Source organism: Typopeltis vanoorti, chromosome 11 (genome assembly GCF_054136105.1).
Source record: "Typopeltis vanoorti isolate ZY-2024b chromosome 11, IOZ_Tvanoo_1.0, whole genome shotgun sequence".
In the NCBI taxonomy this organism is placed as follows: Eukaryota; Metazoa; Arthropoda; class Arachnida; order Uropygi; family Thelyphonidae; genus Typopeltis; species Typopeltis vanoorti.
In genome coordinates this window covers 120,908,888-120,930,027 of record NC_143559.1, presented here as the reverse complement: position 1 = coordinate 120,930,027, position 21,140 = coordinate 120,908,888, and the positions used below count along the sequence as shown (strand labels likewise).

Here is a 21,140-nt window from a genome sequence, read left to right as displayed (position 1 = left end):
TTAAGTTCCTTCCTAATACCTTCATTTTTAATATGATTCTGCAACTGATGTTCAGGCTCCTAATTTTTCCCAGAACTCTCACATATGTGGTCTCTGATCTTTGATAAAATGCTTTATTTCTAACTCAACTCTTAGATCCATTCATATTAGTTTACATACTCAGTTGCTTTAGCGTTTTAATTTTTCTCTCATTCCATATAAATTTATTCATGTGATTACCCCCCCCACACACACCAGCTTTGTTTATTCCATTGTTTGTTTCCATTTTTAATTTGCCTTTTCACTAAAAATTGAGCCTGAATAGCTGAAATGCTTCTTGTTCTTTAGGTTCTCCATTCAAGATGTGATTAATGTTTTCTGTATGTAAATTATATTTGCCAAGAAATTATTTTTTTGTTTAAACCTATATGTGTAAACAAACAAAGTTTGCATGTGAAGTATATGTTCATGACTAAGAGACCTCAATAAAGGTTGAAACCAGTCTGAGTAATGACCCTCTCTTAATGCACTTCCAAAAGGAACAGCATAATGTTTTAACTTCATATTGATTAACTTCAAGCGCAAATTTTGTTTGCTTACACCTGAGTAAAGGATTAAATAAGTATATAATTTCTTATCAAGTATAATTTACAAATTTGTTACAGCAGCTATTCAATTTAAGTAAGGAATCTGAAGAGGTGTACTGTATTGGTTTAAGAGTATAACATCATCTCCATAAAGAAAACAGCTGAGATTTGCATCTCCAATTTTGATATTAGGTTTAACTGCTACTTTCCTTTATAATATGATCCATATAAATGAAGAGTGAAGATAGCATTCATCCTTGATTTTACATCAAACCATCTTCCTGTACTTCCTTCAAGTCTGACAACTCAAATATAGACAATGTACTGCTAATAAATGTTCCATTTACTTCATTTGTAAAAGCAAAAATCTGATCCTGACAACCTTTGGTTAGTCTGAACTCAGCTTATTCTCCAAGCCTGTCTTCCACAAATTTTCTTAAGCATGCTTGTATAAATCTTACTAGGAACAGCAGGAAAATCCTTCCATAATTCTTACATTGTTTTATTTCCTTTTTTTTTTTTTTTTTTTAAATTATAGATGGGTGTTATGAGAGCTCTACTTCAATCATCCAAAATTCAACCCTCAACCCATGCCTTCTGTATAGCCACTGTAAAACTTTTATATCTTCATATTTGATCGAATATCATCTATTCCAGATGTCATTTCATATTTTTGATAGTTTTTTTTTTATAACCTCAAGTGCTGATATGCACTCCTTTTGCATTTCTCTAATATTCTCTACTACCATCCTGCCACTTCTTGTTTCATTTAACAATCTTTCAAAGCAATTATTCAGGCATCTGGTGTATCTTTTTTCATGTCACCTTTATCATCACTGATTCATTTTAGTATTATTTCCTCCATTTCCAATCTTTTTTTAAATAGCCTGCAGAAGATTTTGCACTCTTCGTAATATTCATCTTTTATATTTAAACCAGTCTTCACATAAATTTGTTTAGTGACTTGCACACATAGTTTTGCTTTCTTACATTTTTCTTTGTATTCTGTCATTGTATACTCTCTATGTCAACTTACTTGCTAAGACCTTTTAATATACTTTTTTTTTTTTTTTTTTTTTTTTTAGGGACTAACTTTCTGAGTCCACTATGAAGTTGATTTTGCTATCCTTAAGAACAGAAATCAGATACCTTATTTCTGTTCAGGACGTTATAGTGACTTTTTTTTTTTTTTTTGTAAATTTTCCCAAAACATTTCTAGACATCTGGTATTCATTTTATACAAATTATGGACTTTACTTTTGAAGGTATTCATTCTGAAGAGAACTAGTTTTTTCTTTGTCAGCTGCTGTCTCTAATGGCTCAAATATTTGCCCATCACTTGAAACTAGTTGAAATCAGGGAAGATTTCTTCATGTTTAGGTTTGAATATTACATCTACTCTTTCCTTTCCCTGTTCATTTCTTCCTGAATATAACTACTTGCAGATGTTATTCAGAAATAACTCACCTGTTTTTGTTTTCTTTATTTTGTTAACATCAATTAGGTTGGCATGGTACCCCTCTAATTTTTTTGCCAGTTCCACCTTTCCCACTGATTCCTCCTCCAATGATGATGTCCATCTTCAATTCTGCTGACAACAGGGACCTAGTTTAACTAGGCAATACCACAGCTGGCATGACATATTTTGTTGCACCATCATTGCTTATTAGTTTAAGCCAATAAAGAACACAATTAGGTTGGTTAAATCCCAAATTGTCAGCAATCATTCGTTCAGTATTCTTGTAGATATCTACTAAAAGAAGGCACCATGAGAAAGTAAAGATTGGACACGTGATCAGAAGCCCTGGTCAGGTCTCCATATTCCTAAAAAGTCTTGGCAGAAGTCTGCTCGGTTATCTAGCTTTGATCCTTAAGCGATCTTAAAACAAGAAAAATATAAAACAGGCAGGTTCGTTGAAATATCCATGTATTCTCAATGAAGATCTATAGAACAAGTAAAATATTTCAGCTATTTAGCTATGTTTTTTTTTTTTTTTTAGCAAAGATGATAAATTAAATTTTGAAGGAGCTAATAAGTAAAGCTGATATGTGGTGGGGAGCCAATTGAATAAATTAGCATGAAACAAAAATAGCCCAAAACACTAGACCAGCATTATACAAGACAGCATTTTAAAAAAATTGGGTTTGAAATAAAACAGTTCATTTAAAAAAAAGAGATCACAGATATGAGAGTTCTGAGAAAAATTAAGAGTGAATATCAATGGTAGAAGCATTAGAAATGAAGAAAGAGGAAGGAACTGGACATCAGCTCTATTCACACATTTTTAAATGCTAATTTAAGGGAGCATAGTCAGCAAAACTGGTGTTTCATTACAGAAAGAAGACTCAGAGGACAACCAAGATCAATATCGATTAATATTTGTTCCTTAGACCAAATGTTAGACCTAACAATAGCAGAGATGTGACAAAAGAATAACTTGGAATAAAACTTAACAGGAAGCAAAACATAGTACCAGTAATAATGCATACTTCATCATGCAGTTTAGTGGACTCAACAATAGAAAATTACCAAGGATTATAGAAATTAGTTTGTTACTAATTATATGAAGAGCCAAAGGCTTCAATTCAGCGACATGAACTTATTTAAGTTAAGAAATATTACATCCCATATGGTTTCTTAGCTGAATAAGAAACTCAGAGTTTCATGCTGAATATAGAAACTATACAATGTTTGGCTATTCCAAGTGTAAGCAAATACCTGGATAGTGCAACACCTGACCCATTTGGTAGTGCAAACCGAGGCAACTCATAGTAAGAGTGGAGCAAGCTCCGATCACTATTTTTGGTATTTACCCATAATGTGAACTTAGCTCCTAGGAGCTCTTGGCAATTCTCATAGAAGGGATGCAAGTTCGGTTCGCTACAAACTTGGTATTAACTAGGTCTACCTACTCACTGATGAGACCTCAATAAAGGTTGAAACCAGTCTGGGTAGTGACCTCTCATAATGTAGAAGAGTAATACAGCTCCTAGGAGCTAAGTTCACATTATTGGTAAATATCAAGAATAGTGATCGGAGCTTGCTCCACCCTTACTATGAGTTGCCTCAGTTTGCACTACCAAATGGGTCAGGTGTTGCACTATCCAGGTATTTGCTTATGCTTGGAATCGCCGAACTTTATATAGTTTCTATATTTGGCATAAAACTCTGAGTTTCTTATTCGGCTAAGAAACAATATGGGATGTAATATCCCTTAACTTAAAAAAATTAGTTTGTTATATTGCACAGTTTGCTACAGCATATTTCTTGTAGCATAACAATATATATCTATGAAGCATTGGTAGGAACTTTTTCATTAGTTTGTTATACTGAGAAAATCTGTTATAATGAGTCAACTGTATCCTGTACATAAGTTATCCAGGAATTTGATGCTAATCATAATAAATGAGAAAACAGTAGACAAGAGAGCATTATCAGCTTAAAGGCAAAGGAAACTATTGAGAATTAAATTTGTTTCAATGCAGTATTAAACTTTAATTTAAAAAAAAAAAATGCTGATATCAGATGTTCTGGAAAGCATTGTTTTTCAAAATAACAAGAGCATTAAGATGTTCAATTTTGCTACTCTTTTGAAAAAATATCTAATGACATTAGATCAAAATATGGGTAATCTTAAAGACTTCCCTTTCCACTTTCGTGCTAAATTCAGTATAAAAAATACACTTTGGCAAGTTTAAAGCAGAAAAAAATATTTTGTATAGGTTAATTATAGAAGATTTCACCTTATAGTGCAAAAAGATGACAGTAATGTTTTATTTTTTTTCTATTTGTTTGGATTTTTTATGCAACTCCTACCCACGAAAGGTTGTAAACCTATAGTACATTAGTAGTACTATAGGCAAACTGTTTATATATATACATTTTTTGTAGTTTGTTTTACTTTTTTTTTATTTTCTTTTAAATACTGCTTAGAGACTAATTCCAACTAAAATTAGTCTCTAAGAAACTAATTCTAGTTACATTTTTTTTTAAATACCCCATTTTATTCTGTAATGTAAAACATCTTTGTACGAAGGCAGCAAACAGTAAATACTAACAAATCATAATTTTACCTTTATGTGTTTTCGGCATTCTCGAAATCCAGCAGCAAGCTGAGTTACAATATCTTTGTGTTCATCCAAGAGCTCTTGTAACATATCACAGAAGCGCTTCTCTTTTTCAAAATCAGTAACCTATAATAGGAAATCATACATACATAGCAGGAAAACGAATGTTTTAAGTTTTTTATTCATGAAAACCAATCTGAATCTCAAAAATAATGGTATATGAAGGATAAGATGAACAGAAAAAAAGGATTTGGCATCTATAATATTTATCACTAAATGCACAGATAAACTTTGTGAATGAGATGCAGTTTCAGATAAAAAATTAGACAAATTTAACATGGAAAATTTGGACAATGAAACATACAGTATACTTATGGTTCCAATGAAGTTTACAATAAAGAATGAGGTGTCAGAAAAAAGTAACTGATGCAAAAAACTGCTGTTTATTGAACATCAGTATTAAGATATTCATGGCTGTATATCACACATTATGCAAAAGCATGCTTGAACATATCTCCTTCTTGACGAATCTGAAATTAATTTTTACAAATTTGTCAATATTAATGAAATATCAGTTTCATTTTTTTTCAGTAGAATTTTTGTCTAAAAACTGCTGTTTGTGAACAGTAGTTTTTGGTACTAAAAATTGCAAAGATAACATATCAGTTCCCTTAGCACCCTCAAATCAATAAAAAAATTAAATATTTTCTTTTGAAAATGCACTACAGAAATTGATTTGTGTTTAGTAAGGAGGTACATTTTGATGCCTAGCAAGATTTTATAATTTTATGTACTGCTATGGAGTACTGTCAAATGCCTTCACAAAGCTCAAAAATATCACCATACAAGTTTCCCTTATCCAATTGTTTCTTTATCATGGAATGCAAATAAATTGCTCAAGCAAGAGATCTCTTTTACAAACCTATGCAAGCAGACCACAGAGAATCCCATAGTTGTCTTGTAATTTTAGTTCTAAACTAGTCTTGAATAACTATTTTGCCTTCTTTAAACATGTCTTTGGAATCCTCCTTGGTACACTGTTCATCATCATAACACTAATTATTGATATAGACCATATTGGTCTGTTCCAGTCTCATTATCCATCTAAAATCCTTTGAGGTCTACGCACCTTCTCTTTCCAATTGGGTGATATTTTATTATTTGTTTAGAATATTGGAGTGCTGGTCATTTGATTTACATTGTTGTGAATTGCTACTAAGCTTTAAATTGGAAAAATGTATAAAATTTGAAAGAGAAAAAGTATCTCCACTATCTCAATCTTCTTCCTCTTATGGCTCTGCCCCCCTCCCCAGATTTGTTGCCTCCAAACTGCCTGTCCAGAATTTTACTTTTTTTTATGGAAATTACAATATAATGTTGCTATCTTTACTAATGGTACTATCCATCTTGTCCTTAGTTTCCTTTTTGGTCTTTTTACCAAAAATTTTACTATTTATAGTCTCCTTGAGAATACTGTCATTTTCCATTCAAAAAACATGTCTTGCCACTGTAACTTTCTGAACACTTGAACTAGATATTTATCCTTAGAGTTGATATAACACATGGTTGTAGCTGATCCTCCAGATACCATTATTATTAACTGACCCAAAAAATTTTCTAAGTATTTTTTAACAAAAGCTGAAATCAAACCCTCCACTCTTGCTACAACAATACAGGTTTCAACATATGTTTCAGTGTTATTAAAAATGCTCAATTGCCTCAGATCCATCTCTCCATGAAGTTCACTGAAGTCCTCTGATGTCTGCAAATCTTGTTGCATGTGTAGTAGGAGAATATGACCATGTAGAAAGGCAGTCTGCAGATGGCATTACACTAAGAGTTTATATACCAGTTGGAAAGAAGGAACAGTGACAGTTTGCTTTAGAGTTGCAACAAAAGCATTGCCATTTTATAAGGAATATTTTGGTGTTCTATACCCTTTGCCAAAAATGGACCTTATTGCTATAGCTGATTTTTTCCTCTGGTACTATGGAAAATTGGAATTTGGTAACACATCAGAAAAGTTGATTCTAATTTGATTCTAAGAACACATCAGCTGAGAGAAAACAGTAGATTGCTGTTACTGCTGCTCATAAATTGGCTCATCAGTGGTTTGGCAATCCTGTAACAATAGAATGAAATGGTGAACTAATTTATGGCTGTACATCTTTTATTCAGCTCTCCGTGCTGACCATTTTTTCTGAATATGATATATAGACAGTTTGTTGCTAATATAGTCAAACCTGTGATGCTCTCTGTAATAGCCATCCTATTGAGGTTTCTAGGTGAATCATCCTTCAGACATGGATGTTATTCATTTAATAAAGATGCATCTATGATTAGGATGCTACATACAAGGAGTGTTCAAAAAAAGACCAAACTTTTGCTATAAAGACTTTATTGCTCATTTTACAACATTTTAAGCACTGTCCTCTTCAAAGTAGTTCCCCCCCCACCCCCCCCGCCTCTACTGGCGATAGACCATCCCCAACATTTCTTCCATTGCTTTCTGTGATGGCGTGCAGTTCTCTTACTGAGTTTTTCTGACTCTTCTCTATGGTTTGGAAAACAGGAAAAAATCTGTTGGAGCTAAGTCCAGAGAACAGAGTGGATGGGGCACAACAAATGTCTTTTTTTTTTTTTTTTTTGCCATATAACTGCGAATGAGGAGCGACATGTGAGCCGGTGCATTGTTGTGGTGCAACATCCAAGTCTAGTTTTCCCACAATTCAGGCCTCTTCCTGCACGCAGCATCCCTCAAACATGTTAAAACTTCCTAGTGCAACTCTCTGTTTACCATCTGACCACGTGGTACAAATCCATAATGGGCAATGCCTTTCCAATCAAAAAACACGACCAATATCACCTTGATCTTTGACCGACTCCTCCATGCTTTTTGTGGTCAAGGAGACCCTTTCCCCATCCACTATGACGATTGCATCTCGGTTTAACATCATAGCCATAAACCCATGTCTCATTTGTTATGATGTTCTTAAGAAAGTTTTCATTACCATTTGAATCGGCAAGCAGTTCCTGACTGATTTCAACACGAATCTCTTTTTGTTCTTCAGTCAACAAATGCGGCAAGAATTTTGAAATGACACAATGCATCTGAAGCTTTTCAGTCAAAATTTGATGGCAAGATCCTATGCTGATGCCCACTTTGTCAATAACCGAGAGGTTGCTGACAATGAATTAAACGACGACTTCTGCAAATCACAGCACAAACTGTCTCTCAACACGGTCATCGTCTGTTGATGTGGAAGGTTGTCCAGGCCTGGGATCCTCACTGACCAATGTTCTGCCTTTTTAAAATGCTTAAACCACTCATAGCACTACATTCGGCTCATACAATACAGTCCTGCCTTTATGCTTGGTTAAGTAACTGAAATGTCTCTAAAATTTTTTACCAAGTTTGTGCAAAATTTCACACACACATTCCAGCTTTCATTGTCACTTCATCACTAATCCAATGAACAGCTTATGCATGTGCTCGCTTCAGCAGATGTAACTCAACTAATACTCATAGCAGAACAGGACAAATTGCAGATTGTTGTCAAAACCTGCTACTAGGTGCATTCAGTAGCCACAGTGCACTCTCTGTACCAGTTGGTGTGGTATTTAATAAGTTCAGTCTTTTTTTGAACACCTCCTCGTAGACACACACACACACACACACACACACACACACACACACACACACACACACACACACACACACACACACACACACACACAGGAGATGAAAACTTCCATAGGGACACAAACATGAACCTGACTAAGCTCCTATAAGATCTATGACAAGTTTTGGAAGAAACTGGTAAGCTACCTGCGTCTATGAGTACAGAGGCAAAACAAAGGATTTCCTGTCATCTCTGTATCAAGAAGACTATATGGAAATCACAGAATTTTATCATTCACCCAGGAACGGATATGCCATCTACACAAAATTTAAGACAATGATACTCAGTGGATGGTGCCTATGATTACAGAAGCTGCTTCTGGTAAAGAAATACAGGAAGTACTACTAAATAATCCTTCCACAAATGTGATACTACAAAATGTCAACAATGAATAGATTATGAGATGCCAGTATACCCCAGAGATGTTCCAAACCAATATTTTCTTTTGCTTATTTTCATATCCTAGAGTTTCTTCTGCAATATTCAGAATCCATTTTCTTAATATATGTTCGGTTTCTTTCTATCTTGTTCTATATTTATATTTTCAGTTATTTATTCTTGAACTTCATAATGGAAATTGGTTCTCATAGCTTCATCCACTGCAAGTTAAATTTTAGTGCTCTTCCATTTCTTTGTTTTTTTTTATTAAGATTCTGCACTTATACTTAATTTTGATCAGATTATGATCTGAACCCCAACAAACACCACTGCATGATTTTACATACATAATACTCGATGCAGATCTTTTATGGAAGTCTTTGAGTAAAAGATGTACAGCATATAACCACATTTTTACTTACAGCAAAATATCAGTTTCTCTCCATTACAGTGGGTATGCAGACTATGTTTTCTGAACTGTTCCTTTATAAACATGTTCCTGTCCAACCCAGGAATCTTCAATGATCATGTTTATTATCATTCGATGGTGCCAAAGCTAACAGCCTTTCCATTTTACAGGAAAAAAAAAATCCCATTTCTCTATACCTTTTTCTTCTGATAGTGCACGAGCATTTATAATCCATAAATTAAAACAATTTGTTCCGTTTCTTATTGCATATAATCTTTCATTCACATGTTTAAAATCTAAAGCACTTCCGTTAACAACTATCTCCTATGCACACTATTCCAACTTAAAAAAAATTGTGAATTTTCCATCATCAAATTCCTGACATGTACCCTCAAGGGGTGTACAGGAAATGATAGTACTACATGAAAAATTTAGATCATTACTAACTTCCTATCTACAATTTTCCTCCAAATCAGTCTATTACTTGTCAAGACTCCAATATTATCATTATCAGATCTCATATTTCTATTGTCTAAGGCAGCGCTTCCAAAACTGGGGGGCGTAGGTTTTGTTGAGGGGTCCATGAAATAATGAAAACAAATTTAAAATGTTTTAAGACTAAGTAGATTTTTTTTTTTATTTTAAAAGAAATGTATTTAGTTTTATTATTTATTATTTCTTTGTTATTTTTTATATTTTAATGGAAAAATTCACACATCAGTGTTGGTTCACAAACTTTGCTTCCTGCGTATTTCGGCACTTAATGAATATTAATAAATATTGCTTATTCATATGTTTCATTTCAAAGCAGTGGTTAATTGTATTTACTTCGAATGCTCTCCAGGGAAGCTCCAAATCTTCCTGTCCCTTTCATCACGCGTTCGTAATTAGGGACTGTTGATACTGACATTATATACATATCAACACTCGTTCTATATTATCACTGTCATCCGAGCTAGTTTTCTGTTACCAATAAAAGTTTCGCATATACTTCACACATGAAAAATAGCTTAAACAAGTTCATGTGGGGAGATAGTAACTCGCTTGCAGTGGTAAACAACACGCCCTCCCTAACAGCCACTATACTGCAGAGGCAATAAAAACAAGTACTTTTATTATGCCAGTGAATAAGGTATTAGGAGTCTGTGTAATATATTTCTCAACAAATAGTGCAATTAGAGACAACTGCGATAAAAACACACCAATTAATGAATCGCACGTCCCCTCATACAGAAACTATGCTGTATAGACTGATACAAAACTATATGTCGCATGGGCAAACACAGTATCTAACTAAAAACTATTGTTATTAATTAGATGTGTGCAAGTTCGATTTTCGATTTCCCAAGGCAGCAATAAAATTCAACCGAATGTGTTAAAATTCGTAAAAGTGTTAAAACTAAGTAATATATATATAATGAATGTTATGGCAGTTTCACATATGGAATTCGGTTGAAGAGAGTTAGCATTTCAACTCAATTGTCAGCTATGCTTTTATCTTTCGGTTGCGTGATCTTTTGTTAATACCGCACCAATCATATGCACATTTTAATAATGTGCCTTTGCTGTCTGTTTTGCGTTAGGCTTAATTACCTTAAAGGGAGAAAAGTCACAAAAGAGAAAAATGTTCCTGGTCTGGGGATTCCCTTATTCAGGTAATATTCACTAATTTCATGTTATCAGTCTGTGGTGTGTCAGTATCGGTAAGTGGTGATATTATTTGATCTATTCTACGTTAAAAAATTTAACCCTGAGATGGATAAGTGGCTGATAAAAAATAAAAAAAAATTCCCGTGAAAGTCAGAAGAAGCAGAAACAGACAGAAAAAAAGGACAGTATTTCATATTTTACCAGTACACCCTGCATAGTCTTCAGAACCAAACAGTAAGAGGCAAAAAATGTAATATATGCATTTGATTTTTGCAATATTCGCTGTGTATGTTTTGTATTGAATATAAATACAATAAATATTATAATAATATCTCTCTCTATTACGATTTTTTTTCGAGGGGGGCCATGAAATATTTTAATTTTTGCAAAAGGGGCCCTGACATCCAGAAGTTTGGGAATCACTGCCTTAGACGACAGAAATATAAGATCTGATAATGTTGCAGTCTTGACAAGTAACAGATTGATTTGGAAGAAAATTGTAGATAGGAAGTTAGTAATGGTGTAAATTCTTCATATCCTGTACACCCCTTGAGGGCACATGGCAGGAATTTCATGATGATGATAAATCTGACTATATAGAATAGAATATAGAGAATAAAAAAAATCTGTTAATGCCTTTATTTCCAAAGAAAGGAGGTGAGGCCATTTAACACTAATTTTTTAATACTGGTTGCAAGTTTAATTGGCATCAGAGGGAGCAGACAACTGCCACCATCTCATGGTCCCTAACACTATATATTATTGGCTGAAACATTGAGAAGGATTTATTCAAAAGTATGATATCTTCCGCATAAAGCAAAGAGCTGACAATAACATCTCCAATTCTGATATCGTGTTTAATACCACTTTCCTTCATAATGTGATCCATATAGATAATGAAAAACAGAGGGGATAATGTACATCCCTGTCTCACACCAGATTTAATATTAAACCATCTTCCTGTACATCCTTCAATTCTAAATGCCGACTTACAACTCAAATACAGACTAATTATTACTTGATATAATGCCCAATTCACACCATATAACTGTAGGTATCGAATAGTTCCTCGCTTGGCACCTTGTCATATGCCTTTTCAAAACTTAAATACAGATCTTTGTCATATTCCCATGCTTTCTCGACTATTTGTCAAGAAAGCATTCTTTCCTCCATTCCTAAGATTCTTCAACAACTTCCAGAATATCTTACCACCTTTTTGATATTTATTTTCTATGTTCTTGCCAAAGTCCTCCCATGACTTTTGTTTAGCTAGTTTTACACACTGTTTAGCTTTCTTACATTTGTCTCTGTATTCTGTAAGAGCACAAGCTGACTTATTTGACAGGAACTTTTGATATACTTTCTTCTTTTCCTTCATTGCCTCTTTAACTTCCTGTGTCCACCAGGGACTTCTGATTTTTTTATCCTTGCAGACAACCTCACCACATGCCTCTCTGGCAGAACCAATCAATGTTTTCTTCAGAGTTTGCCATTGAAACTCCAAGGTTTGATTCCTGTTCTCAAACTCTTTCATTTTTTCTTCAATAATCTTTGTGTTTTAGTCTACAGTTCACATCTGAGAGCTGCACAACTTTTATTCGCTTTAAAACTTTCTTGGTGGCAAAATATTCTGGAGGTTGTTGAAGAAGCTTAGGAATGGAGGAAAGAGTGCTGTAAAAGAAATTAGAGATGATAAAGGTGACATGAAAACAGGAGAAAAAGATATCCATGAAGTATGGAGTAATTACTTTGAAAAACTGCTAAATGAAACAAGCAGTGATGACAGCACATTGATAAAAAACACTGACCAGGCATGCAGTCAGGAATACATATCCATACTTGAAGTAGAAAAAGCCATCAAAGGCTTGAAATGTGGAAAGGCAGCAGGAGTGGATGATATTCGACCAGAAATACTGTAGTATGGTGGTATAAAAGTCTTACAGTGGCTGCACTGCATAGTTCAGAAAACCTGGACAGACGGACGAATTCCCGATGATTGGAGTAGAGCTCTCATAGTACCCATATATAAAAAGGGAAATAAAACTGAATGTGAGAATTACAGAGGTATTTCCCTACTGAGTGTTCCTGGCAAGATCTATGCAAGTATACTTGAAAAAAGGTTGAGAAGAATTGTGGAAGAAAAGCTTGGTGAAGAACAAGCTGGATTCAGGCCAAATAGAGGCTGTCAGGATCAGATCTTCACTTTACGACAAATAGTCGAGAAAGCATGGGAATATAACAAAGATCTGTATTTAAGTTTTGTCGATTTGGAAAAGGCATATGACAAGGTGCCAAGAGAGAAGCTATTCAATACACTACAGGTATGTGGTGTCAATGGGGCATTATATCAAGCAATACTTAGTCTTTATTTGAGTTGTAAGTCAGCAGTTTGAATTGAAGAAAGTACAGGAAGATGGTTAAATGTTAAATCTGGTGTGAGACAAGGATGTACATTATCCCCTCTGTTATTCATTATCTATATAGATCACATTATGAAGGAATGTGGTATTAAACCTGATATCAAAATTGGAGATGTTAATGTCAGTTCTTATCTTTATGCGGATGATGTTATACTTCTAAATAAATCCGCTACAAGTCTGCAAGATTCTCTGACTAAATTGAATAGCTGTTGTAATAGATATGCTATGAAGGTCAGCAATAAAAAGACAATGAAAATAGGTAGAATCATTGAAAATGTCAACTGTGTTGTGAATGGAGAACCTGTGGAACAAGTAAAACATTTCAGCTACTTAGGCACAATTTTTACTGAAGATGCTAAATTAAATATAGAAATAGACAACAGAATCAGCAAAGCTGGTATGGTGGGAAGTCAATTGATTAAATTCATATGGAATAAGAAAGAAATTAGTCGGAACACTAAATTAGCTGTATACAAGACAGTGTTCAAACCAGTTTTAACTTATGGATCTGAGAGCTGGGTCAGAAGTAAAACACTTGACCAAAGACTAGAGACCGCAGATATGAGAGTCCTGAGAAAGATTAGAGGCGTGAACAGATGGCATCAATGGCAATATCATATTAAAAATGAGGATATTAGGAAAGAGCTTGGCATTGTCAGCGTCCAGGAATGCGTTAGCAGAGCTAATCTCAGGTGGTATGGTCACTTAAATAGAATGGGAGAGGAAAGATTAGCAAAACAAGTGTTCTCTGCCAGGTTGGCATGAAAACGACCCAGAGGAAGACCAAGATATAGGTGGATTGATAGGGTACAAAGTGCCTTAGACGATAGAAATATAAGATCTGATAATGTTGGAGTCTTGACAAGTAACAGACTGATTTGGAGGAAAATTGTAGATAGGAAGTTAGTAATGATGTAATTTTTTCATGTAGTACTGTCATATCCTGTACACCCCTTGAGGGTACATGGCAGGAATTTGATGATGATGATAAAACTTTCTTACATGTTCTTCTTTTCAATATGAAATTCAATTTTATCCTGCTCAAGACGAAATAGTGATCACTTCCAATTTCAAATCTTCTGTACACTCTGGTCTCCTTCACCAGGGAGAAAACATCAATATCAACAATAACATAGTCAATGAGACTTTTCTTATTCCTAGCCTCTTCTCTCCATGTGAATTTGTGCACATTTTTATTTTGGAACATGGTGTTAGTAATAACCAGTCCATCCTGAGCCAGAAATCCAACAGATATTTGCCATTATTATTAGCTTTGCTCTTTTCTCCAAATTTTCCCAAAATATTTTTGTATGTCTCACAATCATTTCCTACTCTGCTATTTAGATCCCCAACAAGGACCAACTTTTCCTTTTTCATTGTGTCAGTTGCTTTTTCTAAAGCCTCAAAAAATTCCTCCACTTCTACCTTAGTAGAACCTTCTGTGGGACTATAGGCAGAAATATGTCTCATTGTCCAGTTCCCCATTCTGATATTTGCCCACATTACTCTACTTGAGACTGATATTTGCCCACATTACTCAGCCATTCAAGAAGATTAGCCTCGTATTTTGTGTTGAATACTATGGCTACTCCTTCTTTTCCTTGATTGTCATTGCCTGAATATAATTTTGTATATATTGCTCAGAAAGATCTTACCAGTTTTTGTCTTTTTTGTTTCAGTCACCCCTATTATATCAATCTGTTACTTATCTAATTCCTCAACTAGCTCCATTTCTTTGCCATTCAGGCTTCTTATGGTGATGTTGAGTTGGGGTTTGTTTTCAGATTTGTTCCAGTAGCTGACTTTTCGCTGTTCGCCCTGGTTCCCTGGCGAAAACAATGGGGCCTTGTTTAACCAGGTGACGCCCCAGCCGGCATGAAATTTTGTCATGTTGTAGCATCATTTTTTATTTTCGTAGTTTTGGTCTTTTTATTGCTGATTTTCAAGCCAAATTTGTAACAGCTGTTATTCAATTTAGTTGGTGAATCTTGGAGAATTGTGCTAGATGTGTTTAGGAGTACAACATCATCTGCATAAAGCAAAGAGCTAAGTTTGACATCCTCAATTTTAATAGGCTTGATGCCCTTTTTTTTCGTAATGTGATCCATATAAATGATGAAGAAGAGTGGAGATAATGTGCATCCCTGTCATATTCCTTATTTTACATCAAACCATTTTTCTGTATTTCCTTCAATTGGAACTGCTGACTGACAACTTAAATATGAATTGCGCTGTATAATGTTCAATTCACCCATTATAATTGTAGTGTTTTGAAAAGCTTTCCTCTGAGCACTTTGTCATATGCCTTTTCCAGATCTACAAAACTTAAGTACAGATCCTTATATTTTCATGATTTGTCTTAAAGTGAAAATCTGATCTTGACAACCTCCATTTGGCCTAAACCCAGCTTGATCAAGTTTCTTTTCCCCAATCTTTCTCAACCTCTTTTGAAATATGCTTGCATAAATGTTACCTGGAACACTTAGTTAAGAAATTTCTTTAATTCCTACATTGTTTTATCCCCCCCTCCTTTTTTTTAATAGATTGGTACTATGAGAACTCTACTCCAATCATTGGGAATTTGACCTTCTGACCAGGCCCTCTGAATTAATGCAGTGTAGCAACTGCAAAACTTTTATATCCTCATACTTGAGCATCCTTGTCTTACCTTGGTAAGAATACAAAAAATAAATATCAGGAAGGTGGCAAAATATTCTGAAGTCTATTTGAGAAAGCTTAGAAATAGAGGAAAGAGTATTATAAAGGAATCAGATGATAAAAGTGACATTAAAACTGAAGATAAAAGATACATTTTGTATGTCTGGAGTAATTACTTTGAAAGATTGCTAACCGAAGCAAGCAGTGATAGCATGGTGGTAGAATAAATTCAAGAGGAATAAAATCAGGAGTAGATATCAATACTAGAGGTAGATAAAACAATCAAAAACCCAATAATATGAAAAAGGCAGACTGATAATGACCAGAAATGCTCAAATACAAAAGGTATAAAACCGTGGCCATACTGCATAATTCAAAGACCTGGTTACAAGCTCAAATTCCAGATGATTGGAGTCAAGGTGGTAGTATGATCACTTAACAGAATGGAAAGGAAAAGTCAGAAAACAAGTTTGATGTCTAGGTGGCAAGGAAAAGATCAAAAAAGACAAAGGACTAAGGTGAAATGATGTAGTCAGAAGTGTCCTAGGAAAAAAATATAAGAACTGATGTTGACAATACATCAACAATTCTTCTCAGGTGTCAATAGTATTCTCTGTAAATATAGGACCCAGTATTTTGGACACACACCATCTTGGTCAGTAAAACAAGAACAAATAAATGTACATTCAGTATGGCAACCTAAAAGCAGATTAGCACAATATGCCTTGGATGAAGACCATTTCATCAGGTGGAAGAAAGCCAGGCTACTAAATCATAGACTGTTCATGGACGTGATTAAAATTGTACAGAACCTATTTAACTACAATAGAATGGAAAGGAAAAGTTGCAAATTTTGGCCCACAGCCTATCTTCCCAAGAACAATAATTTGAGATCACCACAAAGCATGCTACTGTTGATCTCCATTCTTCTTATTCTTGGGATTGTTTTGTTCTCAATCTTTGCTGAGTGTGCATTCTGAAAACTTTCCATCAAGCTTTTCCTCTATTATCTGTCAGCACTTATATTTTGGTCTATCTATCTATCTATATATATATACATATTTTTTTTTTTTTACTACCACCCTGGCATCAAACCTGTTTTTCTAATATTTTCTCACCCATTCCTGTTTAAGTGATTATACCAGTTCAGATTAGCTGTGCTCACACATTCCTGAATGACACTGATAAATATCAAGTTCCTTCATAATAACTTAATTTTTAATATGATTTAGCCATTCAGGTCATCTCTTCACTTTCCTAATTTTTTTTTCTCCAACTCTCATATCTATGGTCCCTAGTCTGATCAACTATTTTACTTCTACCTCAAATGGCTATTTATTTATTTATTCCATTAAACCTTATGATGAGTATTCTACTTCAGTCATTCAGAGCAAGTTAAAACTGGCTAGAAAATGTATATATCTAAGTTTAGTATTTCAACTAATTTCTTTATTCCATATAAATTTATTCAACTGATCTACCCCAATCATACCAACTTTCCTTATTCTGTCGTATATTTTTAATTTGCTACCTTGTTTGTTCCTTTTTATAAGTTTTTCTCTCTTTATTGCTGACTATCATGCCAAATTTGTTACAGCAGTTATTCAATTCAGTTAAGGAATTCAGCAGACTTGCATTGGATTTAAGAGCTCTGCCTCAGATGAATTACTACAGGGCAGCCACTGTAAAACTTTTATACCTGATTAAGTATTTTTGGTTGAACATTATATATTCTAACTGCCTTTTCACATTTCAGATTTGTTTTTAAGTTTGTCAAGACAACTTTTTTATTTTTTGCAATCACTTCACTGGTTAATTAATGGAGAGGGATATTCCACAGTCCATGTTACATATCCATATCTGCTATATATTTGATATGAACCACTGCATTTTAATAAATATAAAGCAGATTATTAAGTGGAAGTCAGTTGCAAAACTGACTTCCGCTAGTCATTTTATAAATCAGCCTTGATTGCTGGCCTTATCTCATTTTAAATAGTTCATGGAAATAATTTAAACTGTAGGAAAACTAACTGAAGTAAAAAAGCAAAGTTTTGTTTATATATTATGAGAAAATATAAACTTACCAGTGGAAATTCTGAAGCGATGTAAAAAGCTCTGATGTACTGTTCATGCTATAAAAAATAATAATAATAATATAAAATAAATTATATTAGCTCACTGTTATGTAAAATTGACCGTCCTTTTACTAACATTGCTTAAAAACATCCTGACACGGGTATGACTAAAGCAATGTTAGTAAAAGGACTCTGTTTATACCACTTTAATTTATGCCGGCTTCACTTTTGTGCCTCTCACAGACTCAAAATTTAACTCAAAAGTTAAGTCTGATTGGTTCCTATGTTCACCTTGATGGCCACTCCTACTCTGTAGTCCCTTTAAAAAGGGCCTTCTTTTTCCCTCCTGTTGCTCTCAATTTTTCTAGGTGTTATGCATTTGTGGTCCAACTTGCACTCTTCTTTTTATTAATACAGTATTTTCAAATATCTACCACCATGCTCCCAAAACATGTGTTATCATGTGCAACTGGACAAGAGGCTAAAAAACAATGTAAAAAAATAAAAAATGAAGTTATTCGGGAAATGGAGAAAGGTGAAACTGTCAGATGTGTGTCATGCCTTCAATTTAGCATCATCTGTAACAACTATAATGAAAAATGCTAAGCCAACAAAGCAATCTTCCTAATAAGCAGTCAATATTGATGTGGGAGCATCTTAGAACACCTATTCCTATTTCCAGAATAGAAAGAGTTGAAAAAATGGAAAAGCTTGCCCTGAAGATTGACAAGCATGACCAGCATCATCTTCCTCTAACAAAATATCAGGTATAAAGCAAAATCTTTGATGAGCTAAGCAGTAAAGACGGTGGTTCTAATGATTTTACTGCTAGTAGAGGATATTTATTTTGGATTCAAGAACAGGACAAAAATCCCTAATGTTAAAATGTCAGGAGAAGCAGCTAGTGCTACTATTACAGCTGCAAATGAATTTCCAATTCATTTTCAAAAACCTGTCAATGAAAAAAGCTTAACCTAAATTTAGTTTTTAATGTAGATGAAATGGGTCTGTACTGGAAAAGCTACCCAACCTTCACTGCTCATGAAAAAAGTTCTGTCTCTGGGTTCAAGGCAGCCAAGGACAATTTGACTTTGTTATTGGGTGGCAATGCTTCAGGAATTTTAAGATTAAAACCTGTTAGTTTACCATTCATAAACAATTTAGAAAGATGCATTCTAAGAGATATCAAATTTTTGACTAGGTAGTGTAGGACCACCCACATTATGTAATATTCACTAGGGGGGGGGGGTAAAATTGTCTATTTTTATTCTGAGAGGTTTTTTAAATGGATCCATCCTCTTAGTTCAGTGTGTTCTTATAGTCAATTGCAGGGATGACTGTAGCACAATTCCAGGTAGAGAAGGATAACTCAAGGCAGTTAACTCAGATAAAAGGCTAACCACCTGGGTGTCAGTCATCTTTGCACTTTAGTTCCAATTGGTCTTTCGGTTGTTCATCTGCATGAGACTGGTGAAAAAGGAAAACAGTCAGCCTTTGGCTATATGATGACATAGAAGAGCTAAGGCCTTTTTCCCCATCTCTCATACTATTTATCTGTTTTTTACTAGTTTTCCCTTTCAGTCGTTTCCAACCGTAGGTGACTTTATAGGCATTGCCCACAAAGTATTCCAGATGAGTTTTTTTACAGGGTAGTTCACTATAGCTTTCCCCAACCCCCCCAATTTCATCCGGGTTTGGGACCATCATGTGGCAGGGACGGGACATATTCATGACAGTAATCCATGTGTTCACAGGACACTGGTTTGTCTGTTCTGAGGGATGAAAAATCCAAGTTTCTGAGTGAAAAAACCCTACCTCTGTATGAGACTGGCTAACTCACCTTTAGTTGAAAGAGACCAGATAAAGGTTCCTCAAGTCACTGACGGGAATTGAACCCAGGTCTTTTCTTTCTCCTAACACTATAAGGTTCTCTTGCATCCCTCTACTCTAGGCCTATAGTGACACTCCTTTACTTTTTCAATGGCGAAAATGGTCTGGGTAGTGGCCCTTCCCATAATGCACACATCCTTTAGGGTATGTATAATGCTATGCATTATGGAATACTAAGGCAATTAATTGATATGAAGTCATTAGCCTCTATATTCAAATAGCCCAGTCGGAAAGATACTTCACGTGCAAACTTTGTTTGCTTACAGTTGGATAAAGGATTAAACCAAGAATATAATTTCATGGCATCTTTAATTTATAGTAATAAAGCAGTATCTCAGTGCATATTTATTTATACTAACATACACTTGCTTAGGCTATCATAAATTATCAGATTTCAAGTTATGTTTTTAATACTGCACCTACTGAAATCAATATTAAGCACAGACAAGCTGTTCTTTTTTTTTAATGAATCCCAGCCAAAAAAAAGTTAAACCCATAGTACATCAACACTATGTATGAGCTACCAATTACACAATCCAAAAAGAAATTGTATCAAATCAATTTAATTATAATCAGAATAGTAATAGTGCACGTCATCAAAATGTTATTCCCTTTTTTCTTACAAAACTTGAATCTCCTTTTTCAGAAATTAAAAAAAAAGAAAGGCTTGTCATTAAAATTTCTAGACGATTATTTTTTTTTGCAATTTAAACAATATCATATCTTGATGTTTAAATTTTATTATGTGAATTTATTAACAATAAGTACTGCATATTTTACAATTCTCCCCCAAGACACACAACATTTAACCTCTTTCTGCCAATCCTGTCCAAAGATTTGCAAGGACATTGCTTATTGGCCGAAGTGACTTGAAAAAAAATCCACGTTTGGTCTCAGGAGCAGGATTTTCAGGCCATGTATAAAAAAATAAAGTACAAAATCCTTATTCCACGGTACTAACGTACTATAGTGGGAATCACAAAAATAAAAAAAGTGATTTATGCAATGATATTAGTGAATTTAGAGCATACATTTTTTCATATCTTTTCATTTACTGGAGGAAAAAAAGCACACAAAGATGCATAAACAATGCATACAATAAGAAACAATTCCACCATAATGAACTTGGATAATACTGAAATCAAATTGTCTTCAGCACATTTTGATTTCAATATTTTATGTATAATAGAGAATAATTTGTTTCTGAATTAACATTACCGAATTATGGAAAATTTATTCAACAGAAAACCTGAGGCAAAACTGCATACATACAGTTTTCTGTTTTTTTTATTTTAAGAATGATGCATTGTGCATCTACATTAAAAAAAAAAAAAAAAAAA

The 21,140-nt window shown here is 34.2% G+C and overlaps 1 protein-coding gene across 3 annotated transcripts in view; it reads right to left on the bottom strand.

Annotated features, from left to right (window-relative positions):
- The window catches only part of LOC150102009 (branched-chain alpha-ketoacid dehydrogenase kinase-like), a 141,730-nt gene that overhangs the window by 76,015 nt on the left and 44,575 nt on the right, over positions 1-21,140 (bottom strand). For all 3 annotated transcript variants that reach the window (XM_090399851.1, XM_090399852.1, XM_090399850.1), the window contains 2 exons: positions 17,920-17,967; positions 4,641-4,760 (listed from right to left, as the gene is read on the bottom strand). In XM_090399851.1, coding sequence (XP_090255977.1) covers positions 4,641-4,760; positions 17,920-17,967 — 168 coding nt within the window. The remainder of the gene's footprint in view (positions 1-4,640; positions 4,761-17,919; positions 17,968-21,140) is intronic.